Genomic DNA, 18,375 nt, shown 5'->3' on the forward strand with positions numbered 1-18,375 from the left:
TCCTTCTGGAAGCGGAGGAAACACACAGGTGTTTTTGAAGCACATCCTTCCGAGCGCGTGCCGGGAGTCGGTTGGTTCTGTGCGGGATACTCGCGGTCCCCGGCCCGCCCACGGCCGTGGGGCGGGCGCTCCAGGGCACGACCGGCGCGAGAGGTGGGAGCGGCGGCGGCGGCGGCGGCGGCGGCGGCGGAACGTCGCGATGGCGGCCGGCGGCGGCGGACTGCCGGGCGGCGTGTAGGCGTCCCGCCGCGCCTGCCATGGCGGAGCTCGGCATGCCGGACCTGTCGCACCTCACCGCCGAGGAGAGGCGCATCATCGAGTCGGTGATGATGAGGCAGAAGCAGGAGGAGGAGAGAGAGAACGAGATCATGAGGTGAGTCCTCACTCACACGCACACGCACTCACACACTTCCATTCGCCTTCCTCCCGATCAGACACCCGAACACACCCGAAGCTCGCCGCCCCCCGTACGCGGAAATTCGCGACACCATGTCACCATATTCCATACATAATTTTTTTTTACAATTTAATAGTATTTTAAACGACGCCGACATGACCTAACCAACATCCCTCGTTTCGTGTTACGATCGCCTGGACGTGCGAAAAATTAACTTCCCTAAATGAGTTTTGTGAGGATTATTATTTATGTAACACCACTAACATAAACTACCCCCCATTTTCTTTTACGTTTGAAACAGTAAAGAATTACATGTACGAATGCTGATTATTATTCGGACGTCTGACTCAAGGTCTGTGAATGGCAGTGTTTTTTTTTTGTTTTTTTATTTCCGCTAAACCTTTATCTTTAAATATTAATAATAAATAATACCCTCGAAGTGTAGCGACTTTCGTATGTGCTTGGTAACAGAGGCGCCCCCCCCCCCCCCAAAAAAAAAAAAAAACAGTGACCAGCGAGATTTTTAACGATTCAAACGTTTTTTAATATAAGGATATGTTTCTTTTAATATAGTACAGTAAAATACATAGCATAGTCAGAAAAGTGTTTATATATTTATACAAAACAACTACTGCTGATACAAGAGAGTGAAAATTTAGTAAAAAAAAAAAAAAAGAGGATCGACACTCAAAAGAAAATAATCTCCTTCCTTTCCGAAAAATAACTTCTAGTGGTTAGTGACACGTATTAGCGACTCTATAACGAATTTGAATTGTTCTTAGCGACTTTCTGTAGTGATCTTGTTGGCAACCCTGTCTCAAAGCCCGTGGGAGATATCCGGCTGCCATAAACCGTGGCGTCCCTCGCAGACCGTGTCGGCCATTTTGAAGATCCCTTCCGCTCCGCAACGGAAACTAGTCCCGCGCGTCCCTGCCGTGTTTCCAACCGACACGTGTCACGGCATGACAGATTTCCTCTAGTAACTAACGGTTGCCAAAGGATTTATTTATTTTCGTGGAGATACTTCCCAAACGCTCGTTTTCCCCGAAAGCCGTGGTTCCGCATTTCACCGCAGTCCTGGCGCTAGCTTCGCCACCATGGTTTTCCTCCGCGACGGATGTTGTACTAAATTAAAGCTTTTTTTTTTTTTTTTCCCGGCGGGGCCTTAAAAGGGGAAAATGGTGGATTCCCCCCCCCCCCCCCCCCGAGACTCGAGTAAATTTTGGTTGCCGTTGAAAACTAATTTTTTTGTGGGAAGGGGGGGGGGGGGGAAGAATTGACTTGTGTTCAGCAGTCATACCAATCGCCGCAGTTGAATAAAGAAACGATTTCATCCTGCCGCCATGAGGATGACGTCAGCAAGTAAACAGATGAACAACGATACTGCTTTATTTTTTTTTTGTCAGGGGAAGTTTGGTGGAGAAATGGATGGTGACACTCTCGGTTTTGGAGAAGGGGGTTTCGAAAAGCCAAAAATAGTACGCACCGGAAATTCGTCGGTCCAGGTGTCCTTCCTTGACCCAGAAAACAAATTTCTGTGAAATGGCGAAGGAATTGATCGATCTGTCCCAGGGCGGTTTCTGTACTCGCGGTAACTGGGGAAAGGTAAACTTGGAGCCATTTCTTACATTTCCTCGCGATTCGAATAAATTTTCCTTGATATCCTGGTCGAATTAAGTATATACGATGTTATTTATTTCCTAAGTTATTTTCATTCTCTATATTACTTCGTTTACGGTTTTAATTCCAGTGAAAATATATATATTTTTTTTTCCTTCGAGCAAAATTATTTCTTTGGAGTTTGATGTATCGTATGAAAAATAACAGAATCTTAAAATTTAAGGTCGCCACGCAACTGCGTTTGAGTCAAACACATTACATAAAAAAAAACTGAAGCTGTTTCACTGAAGCATATATTTTTTTAATAATTTTGCTTTTCAAAACCTGCGTTATGTTATGTGAAGGTTATTAAGCTCTATAATCTATTTATTGCAAACTATTCAAAGTGTAAACGTGAAATATTGACCACAAAAAAAAATGTATTCCATACAGCAAGGAGTGTATCAGATAGGTTTCAGAAATATGATGTAATCCTATACGTCCTGAATCATGTTGACTTTACTGTATCGTTACATAAATGCCTGTAACCTTCGTGCTGTAATATATGGCTACTGTGTTCGAGCTTAAAGTTTTTTTAGCGTTGGATGAAATTTTCGATTTATGTACCTTGTGTAAAATAAACGGTTTACTAGTGATGAAAATTCACATAATATGCGAAAAATGTTTCCATGCAAGGCAAACAAATGGCTTAAGACCACAAACATTAATTTAGGCACTACAGTTTTCGTAAATGTAAAATGAACAGTTTTTGATGTGTAAATGTATTAGCTCTCAGTATACGGCATTTGGTATGCGCATGAGTAATTTCGTGAAAAATAACGGAAGTCAATGAACGGAAATGTGTCACAAAGATGGCGGACCCACGTGTAGCAACATAAACCCGTAAATAGTGACTTTTGTAAACATTAGGGGACATACCAATCGTATTAGTGTGCCAAATTAAACTTTATGATAGTGAAACTACCCTGGAATATATTTTGGTAAACTAAAATAGTCAAAGTTAAAAGTAATCATACGTTTAAAAATACGTAAGAAAACTAGCGTTACAATATAATACATATTCTCCTTCTAACTTCCCGAGAGGCCTAGTAGCTAAACGCAACGGGCTACGATACGGGGGTTCTGGGTTAGAATCCCGGTTAAGACATGGATGTAATTTGTGTTGTCCATATCGTCTCCTTGGCGCTTACCCATACACCAACTACAACTACAATATCACAACGACTCTGGGTTAAAAAAATAAAAACAAATATTAATTGGGGGGGGGGGGGGGGAGAGGGGAGATGATTGGCGCATCGGTGACGGTCAAACTTGCCGGTGTGACACCCATCTTAAAAAAAAATTAAAATTAAAAAAAAAACATAGTTAGAGCGTGCGCTTGGGAACCTGAAGGGGCGTGGTTCAAATCTCGTAACTGGAGGTTTTTTATTTACTTTTTTTTAAACATAATTAGGTGCAGGCATTTTTCGCGAAAACATTTGAACTCCTATTAGACTGCAACAAGGTATACCCGCAGCAGCGGTTTCTTCCTTGTGATTGATGGCTGTCTGCGAGAGAAACAATTGCTTTGTTTGACAGAGCCACTCAGGACGCGTTTGCTTCCGCTCTGAATTACTGTGATTGGTTTTGTAACATTGAACATGCGCCTGAAAGAAACTCACCCAACCACGAAACACAGACGATGCTACAGTGTTTTAACTTTCAGATACTCTTAGAATCTTTTGGCGAAATGTGCATGCCCCTAATTATAATATAATAATGTTGAATCAACTAAATAAGGTTAAGTTTTGTTTACAGGAAGTATTTACAGATTGATTTCAGACGTTTAAGCAAAAACAAATATACGAACATATAATTAGTGTTATGATATGTCTTTTAACATTTTTCAGGTTAATATTTTAGTAATGCCATAGAAGTATTACTTCTAATGTGTGCAGAAACATTATAGTATTAACAGTTTAGTGAATTCAAACAAGATGGGCAATATTTTAATAAATGTCTTGTAGCAAATCAGGTAAAAAGCCGGGTTTAAAATATCCGTTTGTTTCATGCTGCTAATTGCTATCTTCGTTTGATGGTGGCCATTAAAAATTTATGATTCAGGCAGCGAATACTAGTGGCGTACGCTAAAAATATGTGTGTGATTCTCATCCAGAAATTTTGGTATCTGAAAAGCAACTATTTTTTTTATCAGTTTATTTATCACGCTCGGCATTCTTTTGAAGAATTCTGCGTTAAATTTCGCGTTCGTGTTCCATATTATAAGTTTATTTGCAACATGAACATAATGATAACACATGAATGTGATCTTTACCGAGATTTGATGTTTATAACTTGATGTAAGCTTATGGACATACGCCATTGCTAAGCACTTAGCAATGGCGTATGTCCATAAGCTTACATAAAGTCATGCACTCCCATTGCTCAAATCTTTCAAAGATAATAGATGTTTAAATATCATTGGCGAGTACCGAAAGACCTACTCATATTGTTTTTTTTTACATCGATAATAGGACCAAAAATATTTTTTTGTAGGTCAACCTCTGAGTGGAAACATTTTGGTCTGGTTACATGCAAGATGTGATTCGTGAAATTAAAATCTCTAATCTACAAGTATAAAACCGAAGGAGAGAATTTTTTTTTGTTGCTGGAGGAAAGTTAAATGAGATATTTTGTTTTTTCTTCTTTTTCTAAATATGTATCTATGCTTTCCATTTTAAAAGTAAATATTAAATATTTTATATATTTTTCAATGTTTCATCAAAACTTAAATTTATGTAGTGTCACTCATATATTATTTCATTCCTTATTCTTCAGATCTATATCCGGGTTCGAAGCAATCTTCCAAGAACTGAATCAGAAATCACTGATTTGAGAAAAAGAGGATATGATGACCGAAATGCAAACCATCACACTGTCTCACTGTGTTCATGATTGGCACGCAGTTGTTTGGACACGCCCCTCTACGACCGTGAGCCAATGATGCCCAGCTAGGAGAGAATTAAGCGAATCAGGTAGTGCCAAATAACAAGGATAAAAATGTTCTCGCTAAGAAATCAACCAATGGGAAAGTAAACATGGGTCGAGCACACCTATAACTTCCAATTATATCCTGAGGCCAGAAGAATCCGCGAAATTTCCGGGTCTCTACCAATGAGTACTATAAAAAGGCTTGATTATGTACAGGCAGGTTGAGGCTAACCTGGAGTGAAATGAATCCGCGAAGTAATTGATCGTGGTTCTAGCGACTTCTATGGACCAGAAAAATTCGCGTTTGCACTGACCTGTAGGATAGACTCCACAGTCCTCTGTATACTCTTCAAAATACCATCTGTTCATTGGCTGCCGACTAGTGAGACGTCACAACAAGGTAGCCCGTGATTCGGAAATTCGTTAAGCTGCTTCTGCTGTTAGCTCACTGTTGATCGGTAGGGACCGGAAAAATTCGCTGGTTCAACGACCTGCAGGATGAACTCCATAGTTCTACGCACACTCGGTCAAATGTGACCCACTCATTGGCTGCTGTCTTGTGAGACGTCCCAACGTAGCAGCCTGTGGTTCGATACAGCTTTGGTTGGGTATTTCTCATTGGCCCAGAGTCTAGGTGAGTTGTGAGCCAATAACAGAGGCTGCATTGAGGTATAACTGTTTGTATTTTAGCCTATCGCGAAATGAACTCGCGAATTATTCCGGTCTCTATTGATCGGGGATACTCTGGGCCAACGGGAAACCGTCAACCAAAAGAAGTATCGAATCACAGGCGGAAAAGTTGAGACGTCTCACAAGTCAGCAGCCAATGAACTGACGTTATCTGCCTGACTATACAGAGGACTGTGTAGTCTTACCTAAATACTATCGAATATTCCCTTTTAACTGTGTGCCAGTAGCGGAATCAGCTTAGTGGTATATACATTTGAATTACAAGTTATATAAATTATTTCGCTCAAATTGACATTCAAATTACTGACTACATCTGATTTCGGAAAAGGTCCCCCCCCCCCTTCATCCTGTGTTCAGCCCGGGCAACTCCGGGTACTGCAGCTTGTGTTATATAAATCTTTTTGTCTGAAACAGTGTTTGATACGACCAAGCCTTACTCTAAGGAGTGAACATAATGATTTCACAGAGCAAAAAAATAATCTTTACTCTATTAGTAAATACAGTATTGAACCAATTCAAAATAGCTTTAAGTATTTAAGATATTATACAAAATATTTTTTGTCTAAAACTTTTATCTATTATTGCAACTCTTAGCGCAAGGGGCGTGTAAATTTTTTGATGCTTAGCTTGAGGGATTAAATTAAATGCCAACGTTATCTTCATTGAATTTTTCACTGACGGCACAGTACAGAACCTACCTATCTGAGCCTGGCCAATGGCAATCTATACTAATCTGTAGAGACCTGAAAATTCGCGATTTCAAATCCCTAATGGATAGACTCCATGATCCTCTACGGACTCGTGCAAATTACATCTGCTGATTGGTTACCGACTCGTAACTTTTGTTGACTGGAATGATCGTGATTCGCTAATTCTTCTGTTAAAGAATTTTCATTGGCCCAGAGTCCTTCAGATAAACTGTGGCCCAATCACTGAAGCAGAATAATGTCAAAAGTATTTGGACTCAATCCTATCGCGAAATGAATCCGCGAATTTTACAGGTCTCTACTAATCTGGCATTGTCATCAGCAAAAGGAAACATTTTAAAGCAAACAACGGACAAATGGTAATACACCCCCCCCCCTTTTCCGAATGGAATTTCAGCGTATGCTCTTGACTCTACGAGCGTGCTGGATGTATTAAATAGAAAAAATCAGAAACGATTTGGCTGTTTGCAAAATACAAACAATTTTTATCGATTTTTTTTTTGGAATATTTAAAGATAGGTTGAATTGTACATAAATAGTGGCAGGCATTTTTCGCGAATAAATCTGAACGCCTATTAGAGTCTGCAAAACGGTATACCCGCACCAGCAATTTATTCATTACGATTGGCGGCCTTCTACGAGAGAAGTCGTTACCTTATATCTGACCGAGCCACTCAGGACGCGTTTGCTTCCGCAATGACCCACTGTGATTGGTGTTGTAACAATCGACACGCATGTGAAAGAAACTCACCCAAAATCTGCATGATCCTGTACAATAAAATTTCCAGAATTTTCCTGGCATTACCGGGTATGCTTTAAAATAAAAGTAATGAACTCCGAAACGGGTCGTTACTACAACGCCGAAATACCATAACGCCGAAAGTTAAAATTGACCACAACGCCGACAGCTAGAAAACTGCTGTGTATCACAACGCCGAAATAACAACTGAATGAATTTGTGTGTGTTTCTTAAATGTACCTTAACGCCGAAATACCACTATCAAACCTAACCTCACCTAACCTAACCTAACCTAGCGTAATATAATCTAACCTAACTTAACCTAGCCTATCCTAGCCTAGCCTAACCTAACCTAGCCCAACCTAACCTAGTCTAACCTAACATAGTCTAACCTAACCTAGTTTAACCTAACCTAACCTTTGTAGCGGTCCTGCAATGACATTTTTCGGCGTTAGTGTATTTCGGCGTTGTGGTAATTCGGCGTTGTGGTACATAGCAGTTTTCTAGCTGTCGGCGTTGTGGTCACTTTGGCATTTCGGCGTTGTGGTGCGTCCCCCTTCGAAACCTACCTGCGCATTTTATTTGGGCTTACAATATTTCTCAACTTCCTGTGGATGATACTGCGTGGTCATTGTTTCACGTGTCGACGCTCGGTGAGGAAGTGACGGAACGGTGGGGGGTGGATGGTAAGGAAGGGGTTGGAAGGGGGAGGGAAGGCACAAGGCTCGTCATTGGCTGTCCGGTGCCCGGAGTGACTCAGCCGACGTGTCCCTGCGTCACGTGACGCGTGTAGACACAGCGGTCCCGCGACGCCTGTAGACACAGCTGCACCGTCCCGCCTTCCAAGTGTGTGGTCCCAATTTCACAATACTCAGTTACGTTCCCGAAAAATGAAAATAATACCAGCTTTCGTGAAAATTCGAAATTGTGTTTTCTTGCAGGGCATAGTGATACAAATTTTAAATTTATATTTTAAATCTTAGCTCCCGATAAGTAGCATTTGGTGGGAATAATTTCGTGAATGCGGTGGAAGTCAAGGAACGGAAATGTGTAACAGCTACGGTGCTGCCACTCTGTGGCGGACGGTGGAAACCAAATTTTACAAATTTTACGGTTCATTGAATTCTAACAATATGGGCAGTGTTTTAATAAAATTTCTTGTCGGAAGTCACGTCCAAAGCCGGGTTTCAGAATTATTTTTTTTAGTCTTTTTTGCTTTTATCGGAGCCGTTTAGTTATATAGATTGAAATTTCGGTCTGCTATTCAAATGATTTTATAGTTGACGCAGATGCTCCGGCAGCGAATTCTAGCGGCGGGTGCGGAAACTTCGTGTGATTCGGGTCAAGAAATGTTGTTCAAAATTCAATTTGTGTATGTTTATCACGCTCGGCATTATTTTAAGAATTCTAAGTTAAATTTCGTGTCCGAGTTTTGTATTATAAGTGTATTGGCAACATGAGAACACATGAAGTTGCTAGTTACTGAGGTCAGGTATTGGTAGAGACCTGCAAAATTCGCGGTTTCGGTGGCCTCCAGGATAGACTGCACATACCCCTGTACACTCGGGCAAATAACACAAGTTCATTGGCTGCCGACTTGGAAGTCGTCTCAGCTGGTTTGTCTGTGATTCGATCCTTCATTGCTTGAGGGTTTATAATTGGTTGAGATTCGCCCAGATGAACAGTAAGCCAATAGCAAAATTATCTAAGAGGTATATGTGTTTGAATTCTAGCCTATCACCTAATGAACCCGCGAATTTTGCAGGTCTCTACCTATACCTAGGGCATGCATATTTCGCGAAAAGATTCCGAGACTAGTTGAAAGTTAAAACACTGTAGCATCATTGGGTGGGTTTCTTACAGGCGCATGTAGATTGTTACAACACCAATCACAGTAATTCAGTAGGGAAGCAAACGCGTCCTGAGTGGCTCGGTCAAAAAATGCAACGAGTCTCTCGCAGACGGCCGCCAATCACAAGGAAGAAACCTCTGCGGTGCGGGTATATACCTTGTTGCAGTCTAATAAGCGTTCAGATTTATTCGCGAAAAAAGCCTGCCCCTACAAATCATGAACTACCCAGTCGAGACGCCTCACAAGCCGGAAGCCATTGAACAGGTGAAGTTCTCCCCAGTATGCAGAGGCTCGTGGAGTCTATCCTGGAGGTCATTGAACCCGCGGTTTTTTTTCAGTCTCTAACTGAGGGGCCAATAGATAGAGGCTGGAAAAATTCGCTGTTTAAGTGACCTCAGGAAAATACTCCAATGTCCTCTACACACTCGAAAAAAAAAAAATTTCAAACCAGTCATGAGGACTGCCAACAGAAGTGAAAACTTAAAACTATAGGCCCTAAACAAACAGTTGTTATTTTTGGATAGCCAAATTAATTGTTTGATCTTAAATTAAAACTTGTAAATCATTAATATTATTACACAACAAATTTGTTTTATTACTTTAGTAAAATAACTCCTAAATTACTATAAAATATGCATTGCATTGTAATTGTGGGTATTAAAAAAATAAATTATGATGTTCTTAATTTTTAGGTTATATTGCTACAAAGACTCCGTTTTCTTCGTTATGCAAACTATATATCTATATGAGAATATTAATATATTTTATACTAACTTTTTACTGCATACACACATTCGATTCACATATGCACAGCACTGATGTACAGGGACTGAAGACGCATACTGGCTGCGCGCGCACCACTGAGTGTGTGTATATATATACATATGTATACATATATATATACACACATACATACATACATACATACATACATTCACGTCACGTGACCATGTCGATGACGACTTACATGAATTTACTCCCTATCCAAACCTTCCTATAAAAGTTTTCAGTTCAATTACCACCTGTTCATTGGCTGCCGATTGGTGAGACGTCTCAACTGGATGGCCTGCGATTCGTTTGAGGGTTTTTTTTATTATTGGCCAGGAGTATTCCTATGTGAACTGTGTGCCAATAGCGGACTTATCATAATTTTTTTTCCATCACGGAATGATCCCCTGCCTATCGGTAGAGACCTGCAAAATTCGCGGATTCATTTCGTGATATGCTACAATTCAAATAATTATACCTTAGCGCTGCTTCTGCAATTGGTTCACTGTTAATCTGGAGTAATGAGGGCCAATTAGAAACCCTCGCTCAAAGAAGTGTCGAATCACAGACACTCGGTCGAGACGACTCACAAGTCAGCAGCCAATGAACAGGTGGCATTTGCCCGAGTGTGTAGAGTGTAGTAGAGTCTATCCTGAAGGTCATTGAATCCGCGAATTTTCCCGGTCTCTACCTATCGGCAATCGAATGTTCAGCCTAAAACACGCGCGTGTCTTTGAATTCCCAGCCTGTCACTTTCATGGCATAATAAACAATTTTTTTCCCTAACCTAAAATAAAACTAAGAGTGTTGGGGGAGGGTTCCGGGTTAGGGAGGGAGACTAAGTGCGTCTCAGGCCGAAGCCCACACGCTCTAATCATGCAGGGTTTAAGCCATGCGGGAGAGGGAGCATGCATCGTGTGCTAGGAGGGGGATTGGTCAGCCATGGCAGCGATTGGCGCCACGACTAACTCCCCTCACTGACTATACTAGACTAAAACTAGATGAATTGAGCCCAGGTAAAAACCTGCATGGACGCAGGTAAAAACCCTGGGCTCTGACATGCGGGATGCAAACGTTTCAAGCATTAATATCAAGCAGGTGGCTTGCGGGAAAACAGGAGGATGGATCTGGAAGAAGAGTTGGACAGAGTAGAAAAGAGTCTACCATGCGGCGGGGGGGGGGGGGGTGAGGGGGGGGGGGGTTGGAGCTTGGACATTGCCGTCCGCATTGGTTTGGGTGGCACTGGTTTTTTTCGGGGGCGACTTTAGTCGTTTCCCGCCGGGCTGCTGCCAGCCAGCCCTATAAACAAAAACTCCGACCGCTGGTTGTGTACGAGGTAGTCGTCCCCCCCCCCCCCTCCCCAGACGTGGCCGTGAGTAGAGCTCCCGCTGCTCTACGCGAGCAGGCCGCGTAGAGCCGGCTCGCACTCGTAGAGCCCTCCCGTCGTGAGAGCGGCCCGACTCGGCGCGGGAAATCAATGCGCGGCGCCGGAAGATACGGACAGCAAACATTGATTTAAGCTTTCCTGTTTCCTTCCCCTCCCCCCTCCCCCTCCCTTAGCCCGGTGCTCGTCCTCGTGGGATGATGCCCCTTTCCCTGTCGCGGCCGTCAGCTGTCCCGAGAGGCGAGTCCTCATCGCCAGGACACCGGGGCGTCGCGGTCTCCGAGTGACTCTACAAGATTGATTCAACTCGCCGCCGCTGCTTCCTTTTACACTGCATGTCACGGAGAAACATCAAGAACGGACAGATAGATGAACACACAAACACACACACACACACGCGCGCGCGCGCGCAAAAGACAAAAATTAGCCGAAATCATAAGTTAAATAAGTATATAAACCACGCACAGAAGAACACAAAAGCGCTGACAACGATGAGGCATTTGCAACAAGAATAGAACGAAAAAAGAAAAAGAAAGATACAACAAACTTGGACATCACAATAGATTAATTCAAACGAGTAGACTTAAAAAAAAAAAAAAATAATCTGGACAACATAACAACGACAGCAAAGATGAACACAAAGACAAAAACGCTCCGAAGTTTCGGAGACGGAAACGTTTTAAATCAACCCCCCTTCCCCCCTCCCGATCCCAAAAACGCGCCTGATGACGGACGCTAACGTCAGTTCCCGAAACATAGCAGTTGTTTTGTCTTAGGAAGCCCACTCTGTATGTGTGTTCTGTGATATTTTTCAAACTAAATTCCTTCCGCTGGTTTTTCTGTACTGTCAATGCATTTCACTTTTGACAACGGCTGTTTTGCGATTTTTTTAGTGTGTTTGTGGAACTTTGTACTACAAATTGCTATGGTAATTATTGCTTGAATGAAATACGTTTTTCGAAATAATTCTGAATATTTATCAAGAAGATTGGCGCATAATTTTGTTTTGAAATTGATGTTTCAGTCAAGCACATATATATATATATTTTTTAAAACCACGAAAAAGATAAACGAATATTCAACAGTTTGACTTTATTTTGTTGTATCACGTTTGTTAATGTGCGCAATTAATACTGGAAAGCTATTCAGGGAACGGTTTACAAATAACTTTAACTATTGTAAGTACTGGGACGACACAAAGTATAAATGCCTGGGTAAGAATTTGAACCTACACTATAGCGGATTTTTTTGTAGGCCTATAATTCTGTAGCACATTATTTGATGTACCTACCAGTCATATATGTCAGTGAAAGCCATGTAAAGAGCTCCAAGAGCGTCTTTTTACGATATGATTACAAAACATCGCGATTTATTAACTATCTTTAAATTTAATATGAATGTATTATGCACATAAACCTTTCGGGGTAAATCCTCTAAAGTATGGTGGAAACCGTATCAAAGTCCATAGTCCATAGTCCAAGTCCATAGTCTAGAATAAATAAGCGAACAGACCTACTCGGACAGCGACTTCAATTTTTATCATTCAAAGATTTACGTGGTGTACTTTATAAAACACTAAAGTGGTTAAGTGGCCTTAACTTCGCCACATTATGTGAGGCAGTAAAAAAAAATAAATAAAACTTTTCATCCATCTCTGGTGTCCTTGATGCCGATGCAAACGAGACACCTAACCTTAATTCGTCTATTAATGCTGCATCCATTATCACTTTCACCATTTGCAACTGTGTGTGTTTGGGGGGTTAGAAATAGCCTCGAGTTCATGTTGCTAGTCCGATCTGACATTTAGAGATCACGTTTACTCGTGAATTACTCGTGACACTAGCCCCAGGAAGACTTCACAAAAAAAAGGGGGGGGGGGGAAGGGTTGTCGTAAAAAGAAGGCTGCAGTTGCGAACAATGGCATTGGACAAGTCAGAGAAAGGCCTTGGAATATTTACAAAATGCATGGCCCCAAGAGCAAAAGATCAATAGGAATAACACGTGACCATGGTTTTTTTTTGCGTACATAAAATACGTTTTTCGAGATAATACTGAGTATTTATTACGAAAATTGATACATAAATTTATATTTGAATTGATGTTTCATCAAAGTATATTTTTTTAAACCATGGGAAAGATAAGGAATATTCAACAATTTGTACTTTATTTTGTTTTATTATGATTATTAATGGTCGCAGTTAATGCTGGAAAAATATTCAGGTAACAGATTTTAAAAATAAAAAATAAAACTTTAACTATTGGAGCAACTGGGACATTACAAAGCTTAAACTCCCTGGTAAGAATCCGAACCTATATTGAAATTTCGTAGTGAAGAAGTTGTTTTCATTAAAATGTAAAATATTTACAAATGTCTATAATTTTACAAATATCTGTAATGTCTGTTCCATTTACAAAAAAAAATATTCACATTGCATCAGTTTTTTCCTCTCTATAACTGGCGGCCGTCTGCAAGGGAAGCTATTGCATACATTTGACCATGTGTTGTTATGTGCCTATCACAAAACACAGGCGAGTCTACAATGTTTTTCACGAAAAATTAATGTCCCTAGAAGTGGATTAAAATTTAAGGGCGCAGACAGCAGTTAGTTGGTTAATAAACAGACTATCGCTACAGTGTACATACACTGCAAAAACTTTTTTGTTAATGAACTGAAACATCATGTAAATTACAAAAATTTCTACATTTGTGCATTTACATGAAAACAACCGGTTAATTACAAAATATTGTTCGGAATTATACTGGATTCGGATTTTACCCGGGAATTTATGCTTTGTACTCAATAAGCATGATAAAGCCAAATTGTTAAATATTCAATTATTTTTACTGTGGTTTGAAAAATATAGTTAAACATATAAAATCATGCCCTAATATTCAAAATGAATATTATTATCTCGAAAAACCTTTTTAACATATGCAAAAATAAACACGGATTTGTGTTGTACAAAGTTACAATATCTTTCTTTCAGTTTTACAAACTTTTTCTTGACAACTGGTTTCCAATTGAATATTTTGTAAAAGTGCAAAAAAAAAATATGTGTACACATGCATAAACATTAATTCAGCTGTACTGTAATAAAATAAAACTTGCTTGAAAGACGCGTGTCCGAGCAACGCGCGCAATTTGTGCCTCGTGACCTTCTGATCCATGCCGGATTAGTGCAACTGGGCTGCGCGTGTTGGAGGTTGCAATAAAAGCGGCCATGTTTTCCCCCGCCACACTAAAAGTGTTTACGACGAGCGGTCGTGGCCACTCTGCCCTCCCTGCCCCACATTCCGCAGCGTGAATACAAACACTGGGCCGTCAGTGGAGTCCCAGAAGAATTACACCTTCAGTCATTTCGCATTTTAACAATGTTCCGAGATCCTCATCACTCAGTTGGGCCGAAAATTCGTCCAGAAATTTGGCCCGGTGTTCATGACCATAGACTAATGATAACGTAGACAGATTCTTACCTCTTGCGTATATGCCCATCCAGGTCATATTTTTTTTGCGGGAGGGGTGGGGGAGTGTTTACTCCCTTCGAAAAGGAGGGGGGGGGGGAGCGCAGTAAAATATACAAACAACACATTTATAAAAAAAATTGTGTTGGAGTCCACGTGTGACATAAGTGAAACTTCTTGCTTATTGTATTACTAGGTAAAGTAAACACAATTCTCTTTGGATAAGATCGCAGATAAAAAAAAATGCGAGCGCTAAATTATGCTATTGTACAAGTATTCAAGTATACAATCATACAAGTGTGCAAGCATTCAAGTGTGCGAACATGTTGCGTCATTTCTACCTCTTTCATGCCGTCTTAACCTCTACTGGATCCCCCACTACGTACATAACTATTCCCCTCATGCAATATGAATTTTCGCAACGCTTAAAAATTGTGACCCCCTCGGCAAATAATAACTAACATGCTAAATTAATTAGCAAAATAGAAACACTGCGTTGTGTGTGTTAAGTTATGAGAACTACAACCTGTAGGATTTCTCAAAAGATTACTAATCTTCCGAAAAATTTCCCCTCTCCTTTTGCATTTTGAACTGGATACGTCATTGGCCTTATCATTGACGTAAGATTTCTAATATAACAAAAAAAACACACAAGAATTCATATTGATATACTTTCATGATTTATGTGGGGAGAAGATAGTCCAATTAATTTGTACAGTTGTATTTATTACTAGAGACATTCCAAATTCGCGGATTCATTTCGCGATAGGCTAGCATCAAAACAACTCTATACCTTCGTACCGCTTCTGCGATTGGCCCACATTTTATCCGGGGAACTGTGAGCCAATGGGAAACACTAAACCAAGAACGTGCCGAATTACGGACAGCCTAGTTGAGAAGTCTCACGCGTCAGTAGCCAATGAACAGGTGTCATTTCCGCGAGTATTTAAAGGACTGTGGAGTCTATCCTAGAGGTCAATGAATCCGCGAATTTTGCAGGTCTCTATTTATTACTAATATCTACACATAAGATCTCTCTCCACAACATTTAGTCTTACACTGGTCATTGAAACATTAACACTTTCCACTGGAGTTTGGCTCGACAGTGGCTGGCTCTTCTGTCCGCTTCCTTCGCACACTCACCCACACCGCGTCGCAGTACAGTCCTCAACTATCGCTCGTCGCACTCGACTGGCTTGCCAGGCCTTCACTCGCAGGTATCTCCTCCTGATAGGTCCGGTTCGCTCAGCAAGGGCCACTTGCCATCTCCACCTCTTGCTGATAGCACGGGCATCGCCAGTAACACTCCCCGAGGGGGAGATTCTATCCCCTACTCTCAGAACTTCCCGAACCATCGGAACTCCCGCGGAGGCCGGCGTCGTCGCTTATATACCCGAATCATCCTTCTCGAAGGTACGAGAGTGGCTGTGACGTGTCGCGTCATCCCGGGCTGACCCCGACGCCTCCTGCTTTAACGCATGCCAGACAGTCAATAGTACTGATTAGACAGTGTGAGCCCGCTGGTTCTACGATGGATCGAAAGCATTGGCATGAAGATTTGCAAGAGGCAGTTAAACATCCAATAGAAGGAGACTGGTCCGAAAGGAAAACCCTTTTGACGGATTACACTAAGGACAGAGGATTGGACTTGAAGAGAGTGACCATACTGGTTGACAAATTGCTGGATAAGAAAGTAAACTGGGCTAAGGAACCAGTACCAAATTTAACTGAAAGAAAATGGCTGCTATCTGTTGGTCCCATAATATGTGAACAAGACCCTACTATAGTTAAAATGATGATAAGGGAAATCTTCAGGAAAGACAAAACTACGGCTGAGAAGGAAGAATCGACTGAAGAGTTTGTGATAAACCCTAAATGGGATGAACAGGAGGTGCTTTCATGTGCTGAAAAATTAATAATTGAGCTAACCACCTACACGACCACAGAGATATCTAAGGTTAACAAAGCATCTACAAACTATATTCTGCCCAGAGTAACACAGCTAAAAGGCCTATTAGATAAGGTTCTGATAGACAATTCCCGGCTTAACGGAGTGATAAAGGGGATAGAATTAAGTAAAGGTCCTGTGATAAGGAAGACGTATGCGGAAGTAACAAGTGCAGCTGAAATTGGAGGGACTACTCGTCAACAGATCATACCTAAACAGAAGAAGGAGTTGCTGATTGTCCTGCCAAGTGACGAAACTCAAACAAGTGACACCACCAAAAGAGAGATCTTAAAGAACATTGATCCAATAAAGAATGGGCTGAAATTCAAAGGAATAAGGAAAATTTCGAAAGGAGGAATTATAATCGAAGCACAAGACTCCAGCACGATTGAAAAACTGCAAAAAGATGAGAAAATATCTAAACTAGGACTACGTACTGAGCGCCCTACAAAGCAGGGCCCGAAAGTTATTATGTACGACGTGCCTAGGGAGTTCGATAACCCTGATATAGCTGGCACAATATTTGCTCAGAATCTGAGCGCAGATGAAGTCTCACTGGAGGAGTTCAGAGCTGGTTTCATGGTGCGAACAAGACGCGGCAGAAAGGATAATAAAGAAACAGTGCACCTTGTCATTGAATGCACACCTAAAATAAGGAATATCTTGCTAAGCAGAACACATATGTATATTGGTTTTTCTGCATGTAAAATTAGGGATTTTGTGTCAATAACTAGATGTTTCAACTGTCAGAATTACGGACACCCCGCACATAAATGTAAAAGCAAAACTATCTGCTCTATATGTGGACTTGATGGGCATAAGTATACAGAATGTAGTAAGAAAAATGAAGGAAATAAGTGTGCAAATTGCAGACGAGAGAATAAACCACACGAGCATAGGGTAGATAGCACTGATTGCCCTGCCTATAAGAGAGCTTACGAAAGAGAAATAGAAAGAACTAATTATGGTGAAATATGAAAATAACATAAAAATAGGGCAACTAAACGCACAACGTTCAGCTGTTGTCAGTGCTGAATTAAATAAGATTGCAGAAAAAATGAAGCTTGATGTGATCTTATTACAAGAACCCTATGTATTACGTGGGCAAGTTGCAGGAATCCATGGTTTAATATATGCAATAGGAGATAATCCGAAATCGGCAATTTGGATTAGAAATGAAACTCTAACTACGATGTTACTCTCCGGCATTTCTAATGAACATCATGTTTGCATGATCATGCAGATGAGGATGATGAAAATATACGTTATCTCATCCTATTTTCAATTCTCAGATCCTATTGAAGTACATATTGATAAGCTTAATTCAATATTGGATACAATTGGACATGAAAATATAATAATTGGTGCAGACACAAATGCAAAATCTTCTTTTTGGAATTCACCAGTGAATGACGAAAAAGGTGAGATCATGAACGATTTTATCATGGAAAGAGATCTATATGTTATTAATGATGATCCATTAACAGGAACATATCTATCACCAGCAACTAATACTGAGACTTTCATTGATGTGACATTGACTGATAACAACATGAAAGAAAGAGTCAATGAATGGAAGATTCATCTGGACAGTTCAAGTGACCACAGATTGATGACTTATGAAATCCAATTGCAAAGAACTGAGATGCCTCCCATAATAATAAGTCCACGGTACATACATAAGAACGCGGATTGGAAGAAGTTTGATGAATTAATAACAAGCAAAATAAATGAATTATCACATGAAGAAGATGTATATAACTCCGCAGAAGCACTCGCCATGAGATTAACAATTATATTACAGAATATCTGTGAGAAATGCTTTAGGAAACAAACG

General features: G+C 40.8%; 1 protein-coding gene across 6 annotated transcripts in view; it reads left to right on the plus strand.

The window, feature by feature from the left end:
* The first annotated feature begins 300 nt into the window (after positions 1-300).
* The window catches only part of LOC134531984 (regulating synaptic membrane exocytosis protein 2), a 312,665-nt gene continuing 294,590 nt past the window's right edge, over positions 301-18,375 (plus strand). For all 6 annotated transcript variants that reach the window (XR_010075102.1, XR_010075103.1, XR_010075105.1 and 3 more), the window contains exon 1: positions 301-373. Coding sequence is in view for 1 of the 6 variants with exons in the window: in XM_063368090.1 (XP_063224160.1) it covers positions 327-373 (47 nt within the window). In the remaining 5 variants the exon portion in view is untranslated. The remainder of the gene's footprint in view (positions 374-18,375) is intronic.

The sequence above is a fragment of the Bacillus rossius genome, chromosome 5 (assembly GCF_032445375.1).
Source record: "Bacillus rossius redtenbacheri isolate Brsri chromosome 5, Brsri_v3, whole genome shotgun sequence".
NCBI classification, from domain to species: Eukaryota; Metazoa; Arthropoda; class Insecta; order Phasmatodea; family Bacillidae; genus Bacillus; species Bacillus rossius.